This window comes from Delphinapterus leucas, chromosome 6 (assembly GCF_059928025.1).
Source record: "Delphinapterus leucas isolate spDelLeu-1000000601 "Yukka" chromosome 6, BTC_Dleu_Yukka2, whole genome shotgun sequence".
Lineage (NCBI taxonomy): Eukaryota > Metazoa > Chordata > Mammalia > Artiodactyla > Monodontidae > Delphinapterus > Delphinapterus leucas.
The window spans coordinates 36,569,807-36,579,389 of NC_143134.1; the positions used below are offsets into that span (position 1 = coordinate 36,569,807).

At 56.8% G+C, this 9,583-nt stretch overlaps 1 protein-coding gene across 1 annotated transcript; it reads right to left on the minus strand.

The window, feature by feature from the left end:
* Positions 1 to 483: 483 nt before the first annotated feature.
* On the minus strand, positions 484 to 6,653 carry LOC149748906 (NUT family member 2G-like). The gene is made up of 6 exons (XM_089913003.1): positions 5,875 to 6,653; positions 4,789 to 4,917; positions 3,570 to 3,742; positions 2,822 to 3,117; positions 2,301 to 2,417; positions 484 to 1,780 (listed from the first exon to the last, which is right to left on the minus strand). The coding sequence occupies exons 1-6, from the start codon at positions 6,555 to 6,557 to the stop codon at positions 989 to 991; spliced, it is 2,190 nt and encodes a 729-aa protein (XP_089769129.1). The 5' UTR covers positions 6,558 to 6,653; the 3' UTR covers positions 484 to 988.
* Between the last annotated feature and the right edge of the window lie 2,930 nt (positions 6,654 to 9,583).

Here is a 9,583-nt window from a genome sequence, read left to right on the forward strand (position 1 = left end):
ACAGCCAGATGGGTCCTCCTCCTTCAGTTGAACGAGATGCTGCTGCACAGAGATCCCACAAGTTCCACAAAGGGGCCCAACTGTCATTACCCTTATACACACCTTTCTCGGGTGCCCCATGAATTTCCCCGCACCCATTCCCCTTGTTGCATCCTCATTGGGATTAAGAGGCAGCTGCGTCCACCACTCTCCACATTGCAATAATCCCAGTGGGAGTAGAGGATACTCCCGCTACGACGAGGCAGACAGTCCTGTCCCCATGGCCAAGACTTTTCCTCTCTGGTCACTCCCCCCACACAGGAGACCCTGGATGAGCGGAGGGTCATCCGAGCGCCGTCGCCTGGCCACTTCAGGGAAGCAGAGAGAAGCTCCATAATGACAAGGGCTGTGTCCAGGCTCCATCCTAGAAACTGGTGAGTGTCCAGAGGGCTGAAAGGCACAAAAGCAGCTCTGCCTCCCCAGAAGGATCAGGGATGCAGAAGATGGTACAGAGGCCCCAGAAGGCCCCAAGCCAAGCAGGCTTTAGAGAAGGGGATGATGAGGGGGTCCCTGGGGAAAGTGAGAGCTGTGCGTTCCCAGGGGCAGCCTGAGGAGTCCTTGTCTATGTGCAGGAAAGGTTTGGCCACCTGTAGCTCCAGAGCTCCTGTGACCTCCCTCACCCTTCCTTCCTCTCTGGATCGCTCTCTGTGGAGCAGCGCAACACGAACAAGATGACAGTGGCCTGAGAGCATTTCCCACCAAGACTATCTTTATTCACAATTGATATACATCACTCCAAAGGTCCTGCTCCCACCCACACCTGGCCACACCCACCTCACCCACCTCCCTAACCCCCCACAATCCCGCTCCCCCTCCCCGCCCTGGTGGTCCTGCCCTCCCTCCCTTCTCCCCACATCATCCAGGGTCAGCACTGGGATGAGGAGGAGCCCCTAGGCTCCCCTGGGGGCCGAGCTGGGGCCTCACCCTGGAGGGCCGGCCCAGCTGTTCCCTACTGGCTGCAGTGCTTCTTCCACTTCCTTCTCCTCTCTGTGACACACGGGTCACACTTTCTTTTTCTCGCCTGTGAGGGGCGAGCCGGCCCCAGAGCCAAGCCTGGCCTCCCAGACACCCCGAGGCCAGCCCCGGGGATGGGCAGCTTCTCAGCAGCGGCTGGGCGTCCACACAGAGCCTGCTTCCTTGACTTGGGAGCGGCTGGTGGAGCTGGGCTGAGGCCTCTTCTCTGAGGGGAGGGGGCGTGGGGAGCACTCCGGGCTCCCCAACCTCCAGGGGAGGCCAGGCCTGAGGCATGGGCAGGACTCTGGGACACCCAGCCAGGCAGCAGGCTCTGCAGAGAGCCGAAGAGGAAGGCCAGGCTGGGGAGCTCCTCGTCGTCGTCACTGGACCCGTCCCTGGGCCCTCGGGCCTCCCGAACAGGAGAGGCCTCTCTGAGAACAGACGCATCCCTGGGTTCCCGTAGAGGGGCAGCGCGCCTTTGACCCTGGGGAGGGGAGGGCCGTCCGGCCCGGAATGGAGAGACCTCCTGACGTCCTCGAGAGGGAACAAAGACTTTGGGCCTGCACAGGCCAGTGTCTGTTTGGATGAGCCTATGAGGAGCCTCAGAATCAATCTCTGGTGGGCAGGCTTCATCACTGACCCCTAGATGGGGGTCTTGGTCATGCCTCTGGGCACCTTGGCCGGCGTCGGACTCAGAGGGACTTGAGCGCATTCCGGGTGCACTGTGACTCGGGGCTGCCCGCACACCCTCGTCCTCTTTCAAGGCCAGGAGTCGTTTCTGCACCAGCTGGTAGGAGGGAGGAGGACAGTGTTGGCTCCACACACACGTGTGAGAGGAGGAGCCCTGGGCAGTGGGACAATGGCCCTTCGGCAAAGGAGGGGACGGGGGACCCGAGAACTCGAATCCAAATACAGACACTGTGGCATTCCTGCCATCCTCCTGCACCTTATTCCCAGCTTTGTGCCCTTCCCTCCCCTCCCGGCTCCCCATCCTCTCCTTCCTTTCACCCTGCACTGCACCCACCCCAAAACGGGCCCTTCCCCATGCCAGGCCTCCCAGGCAGGGGAGGGATGGACAGCGCCAGGTGGCCCTCCAGTTCTGGGGCCTTACCTCTCCCCTGTTCACTGGGGTCCCTCCGTGCCCTGGTCTTCCTGGGTGTCCCTTGTCTCCCGTGTTCTACCGGGGATCCCTCCCTCCTCTGGCTCCCCTGGGTCATCTGGGTTCCCCTGTCCCCTGGATCACCTGGGGTCCCCCTCCCGTGGGGTCCCCTGGCTCCCTGAGTGTCCCTCTCCCTCCCCTGGCTCACTTCTTCCGGGGTGAGCCCTTCCTCCTGCTCCAGCTCCTCCGCTAGGGCCAAGAGATCCAGCTGTGCATCTGGGGAAAGCAATTCTGCCAGGAATCGAGGGTGAATGACTGCCTCCACCTCGGACAGAAAGAAGAGGCTGTGAGCATCCTTGGCCAGGAGTGGCCTGTGAGACAAGAAGACCCGGAGGGAAAGTGAAAAGCAGAGACCCACCCCACTCTCCTCCACAAGGCGGGGATGCTCAGCACACACACACACACATGCACGCACACACACACACGCACATACACAGTCACACACAAAAGAGCACATATACAGAAGCACATACACAGGCACACAAAGGCATACACACAGACAGACACAAACACGTACACACATACATCTGCGTAAACCTCCCCTAACACCAGGCTCAGGAACAAGGAGCTGAGCTTAAGTCCCAACGGCCTGAGCAGAACCCAGATCTTGGGTGCTGAGTGTTCCATGCCCTGGCATCTTGTAGACCCCAGGCTCCAGGCCTAGCCTACCTTGGTGACAAAGTCCTCCTGGGAACACAGCTTGTCAATGTAGCTCAAGAGGCCTGGGTCCGAGTAGATGCCGTCCTCTTCCTGCTTCAGCTCGTTTCCGTCCTCTCCACCTTCTGCATCTGACTCGCCTGTGGCTGAGTGGACGGGCCCCACCAGCGCATCCATGATGTCCATATACTCCCTCACAGCCTCGGGGGGAATCTCCTTGGGTGCCTTGGGCTCCGGGGGCTGCTGGGACCTGTGTGGCTTTGGGCGGGAGGGCTGGGCCCTGGGGCCGGACATCCTGGGAGCACAGGCTGAGGCAGAGCGGGAGGAAGGGAAGGAAGGTGAGGGACTCCCGGTCCACCTCCTGACCACCGAGCACACGTTGGTGAGTGCATTGTTTGGGGAACATTGATGTGGGTGTGGGGGGGTCAGGACCACCTGAAGCCTCATGCACTGTTGGAGAGGGGAGGTAAGGGGGGCATCTAAGAGAGTCACAAGTAAGGAAGTGGGGAACCTCCAATTTTCTAGGGGTCTCGCCATCAAACCCACTTCCTAGGCAGACTTTGTGTGGGGTCCTTTGACAGGGAGGTGTGAGAGGAGTTACAAAACTGACCAAGTCAATACCCCGCAGTGACAAAGGGCAGCTGAGAGCCCACGCCCCCACCCCCTGCCTCAGTGGCTGTTTTGGTTGAAAGACCAAGGCCCCTGTCTTGAAGGTAAAGGATCCACGTGGGGACAGTGGCCAACCCTAGGCCCCTGTTACCTGTGCCTTCAACTCCAGTGGGAACCTGGGTGCCTGGCTGAAGGCCCACTTTCGGGGCTGGGGGCCCCCGAGGATCCAGCTTCGGTGGGGCTGGAGGAGGCAGGTCCTGCGCACACTGCATCCACTGCCACTTCTGAATCTGCATCTCCTCCTCGGCCTCAAATTCCATGAACCTGGGGGGTGACGGAGGCACAGGCCACCCTGAGCAAAAGGCCTGGGTTCTGGAGCCCAACAAAGGCAGCCAAGAATGAGGGATTGGGAGAGGATGTGCCTTGGGGCTGTCAAGGCCCTGTGAGGTGCTGTCCACAGCAGAGAGCTGCTCCTGGAACTGATACAAGATCTGCGACCCTTCCTGCCTCACCAGCACTGGAGGCCATTCAACAGCATAGACCCAGGTCGCTGAATTGAACCAGGTCAACGGGACACGTGGCTGACCCAGGGGCACCCTCCTCATGCCCCCCGTCCCCATCCAGAACCACATGAAGGGCTGACAGCCAGAGGCTGGAACAGGCATGTGTTCCCCACAGGGGTCCTTGCCCGAATCCAGGACCCTGGGCTGGGACTGAGAGTCCTGGAACAGAGACCTGGAGACGGGGGGCCAGGAGAGGCTGGACGACGTGGATGCTGAGCTTAGAGGAGAGGCCTTCCTTTCCTCTGAGAGGCGCTCGTTTGTTTGCTTTTCTTTCTTAAACCAAGGGGATTACCATGGAGCAAACAACGGATGGGCCAGAGACCCTCGGGCTGACGACAGCTGGCTTCCCCAGCCTCTTCAGGGATGCCAGGGTACCCACTCAGGCCACTTTTCATGAGGAGAGGGGGTCCCAAATCTATGTCAGTGGCCGCCAGCCACCCACCACTAAGGAAGCAGCAGGCTGGCGGGTGGAGCTCTTTCCCCGGCTCAGCCCATATGGCCGGAGTTGGACCCCAACTGGACTCACAGCGTCACCCTGCCCCATCCTGAGACCTTCATGTCAAGGCAAGGGTAGGTCAAAATCAGGGGACGGCAGAGCTCCTGGTGGAGGAAGGACAGAAGACCCAAACTGTCAAGGTGAGGGAGGCGTTTCTGGAGGACAGTAGGGCCTCTGGGCTGCGGGGCCCGTGTTCTGAGTGACAGCCCTTCTCCTTTGTCCTCTCTGATGAGCACCCCCACGGCCAGACCCTGCCCTCACCCACTCGCCTCAGCCTCCACGCAGCCCCTGGGCCCAGGACGCTGACTCACATTTCCGCTATCTTGTAGTAGATCATCCGGTCAACGTTGCTTATGCGCTGCCATTCCTGCACGGCCCTGCACAGTCCCCACTCCAGCGTCATGGTGGGCTTCAGGCGGGCCACGGATCGAAGCACTGGGCTGTAAGACCTTGGCGTCAGTCTCCGTGCCCAGCCCAGCCCCCACCTGCCTGACCCCACCCGCCAATGTGGACCACACATCACTCGACACAGCATGACTGAGCAACAGGAGGGTGGGAGGCAGGTGACTGGGAGGGCAAAGACAAGGCTTCCCGGCCACTGCTGTCACCGCCTCACACTCACTCGAGGATGACCTTCCACTCCCAGGCTACAGCTGGGACACTGTGCCTTGGGGAGCTCTTTTCCTCTTCAAGGCTGCCTTTTCGTAAGAAAAATCACTATCGTCAATGAGGCGTGGCATGTGCCAGGCCATCTGCTAACACTTCATAGATTAGCCCAAGCAGGCTTCTGCCCGGTCCTCTGAGTGAAGTGTGACTGTCCCGTTTTTACGAGGGACCGGAGGTTTAGGATGGAAATGCCTGCCAGGCTCACAGCTCTAGTGGGAGAGAGCCCACGCCCTTAGGAGAGCTCTAACGTCACCCTGTTCCTAGTGGAATTCTCCACGACAACGAAGTCGAGGCGTGCATTAAGCGCTCTCCTGGGCCGCGCGCTCCTCCCCCTCCTCTGAAGTGACCTCCCCCGGCCACGTACACTCAAGTCCTGTATGAAAGGAGACGGCACCACAGGAGACTGCGGCATCCACTCCTTGGCTCCTCACCTTACAGCACGACCCTCTCTGACTGCAAGTCTTCAGTCCATATTACCATGAGAATTACGCAAGAGCAAGTTGGCTAGACTCTCAGGGTGGTGGGGTCAGTTGAGATAAGGCACATTACAGTCATGATGTCATGGACTGGCAGGCTCACCCATATTACCGACAATGTGCCTTCTCATAGTACGGACATCGCCCTCAGACCTTGCTTGCTGTATCCCTAGAAACCTAACCTGCGAGTGCATCCCCAGGTCCTCTTTATCTAAAAGCTCCGATAAGCTCACGACCCCCTGAGCGTTCACTCACATGAGAAAGCAGGAAAGAGCTTCTGCATCAGGACTCTGGGGAAGGTGTCTCCGCGCCAGTGGCTTGAGGCACTGCCAACGTCGGAAGTTACTGTACACGCTCTGGGGGTTAGAGCAGTCACCCTGCGAGGCGTAGGGCTGGTTGGTGGCCAGGCTGCCCTCCCTGGAAGTGCCATGTGGCCAAGGCCCAGAGTTCACTGGGCGAATGATAGGGGCCAGCTGGGCAGCTGGTGGTGGAGCTTGAGGAGGAAAGCCTGGGGTCCAGCCTCCCTTGCCAGCCTGAGTAACTCCAACAGCTGGAGCAGTCACAATGGTCTCCATCGCAGGGGATGCTAAGAATACGGGTGCAGGACATGCAGCAGTCCCGCTGAGGGCCCCTGGAGCGCTCCAGGTGAGGGGGCCCTGAGTTATGATAAAGGTCTGAGTCTGGGGCGCCTCCACTGGCCTCCCTTGTGACCTGACTTGGACAGTGAGGTTGCAGGCCCCAGGGGCACCGGGTCCACGGCCACCATTAGCCACCAAAGGTGTCGTGGGGAAAGCTGGCAGCAGGCTGCTGCCAGGAGGGAATGCTGGGGTGATGGGAGGTGGCAGGTGCTGCCCCCAGGGTGGCCGGCGCTGGGGGCCAGGAATGGGTGGAGGATAGAGCACTGCCATGAAATCAGACAAGGAGGCACCAGGGTTCATGATGACATCCGTTCCCAGCACTGAAGATGCTGTTGAGGCAAAGGAAAGGAGTGAATGGGGGAGGAGAATGGGCCAGTGGGACAGAGGCTTTCTGCGGCATCAGAGTGTAATCTCCACAGGTGAGAGACACCTGGACAAGGGAAACTGCAGCGTGCAAATGTCTTCAAGTGCTTTTCATGCCCTGACCTCCAGTTGAGAATTATTCCACTGGTGACCCCGCGCCCATCCACCAAGGCCCCTGACCCCTGCCTGCCGAGAAGAAATTGCCTCAGCAAGCACTCACTTGGAGAGCCTCCCTAAGGCAGCCCCTGGCAGCTAAGCCTCACAGGCTGTCTCCCAAGACCTGGAACTGTGTGCACATCCGCTCTGTGAGAAATGCCCCTCAGCTGGCGTACTAGCAGGTAGGGACCTCCTGCAAGGTAAGTTCTAGGCACCCAAAGGCACTGTGTAAAACATTAGGGCCCCACCTCCTCCTCAGTCCTCCTTTTCCTGACACTCAGTATAAATCCCCTCTTTCTTTCCTAGCCTCGCAAAACAAAACAAAATGCTGGAAAATATCCCTCTAATGGAATCCTGATACAAACCCATAACACCGGCCCAGAATGCACCTGCATCTCAGAACAACCCACAGCAGGTACGTAACATGGGCCAGGTCCTGCCACCCCCTTCCCAGTGCCCAAAGTCACTGTCATCACTCAGGAGTTCTGTTCCTAGGAGGTGGGGGTGGTCTGAGAAGTAGGCACGTGTCCCTTAGATTCTGTCATTTCACAGCCAGTGATGGCTGCGGAGGATTAAACAAGGGCCAGGGAATTGTTATGTTACATTGGTCGTGGGAGTATAGACCGCCTGTGGTCCTTCCCCTTCCAGCTCCCGATAACGGAGAGACAATCTGAGAAGCAAGTATAAGCCAGGTGCCATGGCGATCAAGTTGTCTGAAACACATCCCTGTTCAGGAGAACAAGGTACACACCACGGTACACCTAATTAACCAGAATAGGTGTCATAGGACGTTTAATAGTAACACAGAAGATCGTCTTCCTGACCCTGGGCTACACTCCTTCCCCCTTTAAAAGAGGAAGCAGCCTTCATAGACATTCCACCCGAAACAACCCCACTCCACATCTGTTCCCTGTCCATGAAGGAGTGACATGAAATATGAACAAACTCTTCCTCTCAAGGCAGCCTGAAGGTCCACCATGAGATACTGGACAAGGTGAAGTAGGTCTGAAATACTGCGATTCCACAAAAGGAAGAACAATTCAGAGCAACACAGGAACCTGAGACCTCTCTTGGCTGAAGTTACACGGTTGCCCACCCCCTGTTGAATCCAAGGCAACAGTTACCTGAACTGAGAAGTGAGCTCTGGGCTGGGAGGAGTGGACGAGGTGTGGGCTGCGGCAGTTAGAGTAACCTCCTGCCTCGCTCTCAGAGAGGACACTTCACTACAGGTGTGGCCACACACAGCCCCATTGAATAGTTTTCTCACCAAGACCATCTCTCCCCAGGGCCCCCTGAGATACAGTAGGCTCCTGTTCAAATCCCTTTGAAAGATATAGTGAGGCAAGCTTCAGGTACCTCAGGAACATAGTAGAGGTCTAGGCTTTCCTCATGACCCTCCCTGTGTCACCACCAGGACATCACACACATCCTGCCACACACGTTTCAGAGTGGCTTGTCTCCTCTCTAGAAAGAATCAACCTGTCTGCTGCCATCCTTTCTCCGTAGCCAGGGCAACTCCTCTTGATCTACCTCCAATGACCCCTCCTCCCCAGCGCTGTCTCAGGTTTCTTCAGGCTCCCCAGTCTCCCCAGGTGAAATGTCCTTGTGTGTCCAGTGCTCTCTTCTCCCTCTACTTCAGTCCAACTATGTGCCCACAGTGAAGTGTCACATGTGAACCCGAAGGACGTGAGAGATGGCAGAGTCTCTGAAAACACACCCCCAGCCTATAGGCTTACCTCCTTCTGAAGCCATCCTGCAGGCTTGGGCACGGACTACTGCTGCCTGGTAGCCTCAATGAGAAAAGTCAAGACCAGGACCCAGAGAGCGACCTGCTTCAGCAGTTGCTCAGGCTCCAAGTAAAGGAGAGCCACGTTTAAATTTAAACAGTAGAATGTGGGCTGAAACGTTCTGCAGTGGGGGAGGGGCAGAGGGTACGTGGGTCCCGGTGACGTGGGGTGGGGGGACATTCCACGAGGGCTCTGGGCGGTAGGCAAGAACCGGAAGTTCCTTCCATCCCACACAGTGGCAACACAATTGGCGTGTGCCTCTTTAGGCGGTTTATAAACTTCTTTTGATTCATGGCACCGATGTTGGACATGACAGTCCCTTCCTTTCACGTCTTTATCCATCAACCTAGTTTTGTGTCCCTCAACACACTCTGCTTCCTACCTGGCTCTTGACTTACTTCAACAGAGACTAGACTTTCTGAACAAAATACCCAAGTGTTAGTCTGATAAACATAAATAATGGCCACATGGAACTGAGTATTTGAAATTAGGATTGTCTCAGCAGATGCAGTGTCTTTGACTGCTGTATGTACATCACTCCTAAGGAAGTGGTCCTTGTGCTCCAACCAACATCCAGCAGGACCAGCCTTTCTAATGATCCTTTGTGCTGGAAAGCCCCCGGCCATCAAAAAACTGTCATGCAGTCCCCATGTCCAAGACCAGAATTCACTAAATGTCTTTCTCATAGTATTCCATGGTTGTTAAAGATTTAGTTTTTTACCTTTTAAATGATTTTAGTATAATATTTTAAGCGAGTAACACCTTCTCATGGTTCAAAATTAAATTGTGCAAAATGGAATATGCAGTGGCGAGTCCTCCTCCCACCCCTTTCCCCTGTCAACCCAATCTTCTTTCCCGGAGGAAACCAGTGTTATCTCTTTCATTAAAATATTCCCAGAGATACATCATGCAACTAAAAACGAAGGCAATCTATTTTTATAGAAGAGCGGGATTCTGCAAGATATTATAAAAAAGGAGGGAGGGAAAGTAAAATTGTTCCCATACTACCTGGTGTGTTGA

What these genes read in the sequence shown, in the direction of transcription:
- LOC149748906 (XM_089913003.1), bottom strand. Translation starts at nt 6,557, where the DNA reads ATGAACCCTGGTGCCTCCTTGTCTGATTTCATGGCAGTGCTCTATCCT. An exon ending in CACTGGAGTTGAAGGCACAG is followed by an intron (nt 3,118 to 3,569) that starts GTAACAGGGGCC and finishes GCTCTGCCTCAG; the next exon opens with CCTGTGCTCCCAGGATGTCC. An exon ending in AAGGGCTCACCCCGGAAGAA is followed by an intron (nt 1,781 to 2,300) that starts GTGAGCCAGGGG and finishes CCCTCCTACCAG; the next exon opens with CTGGTGCAGAAACGACTCCT.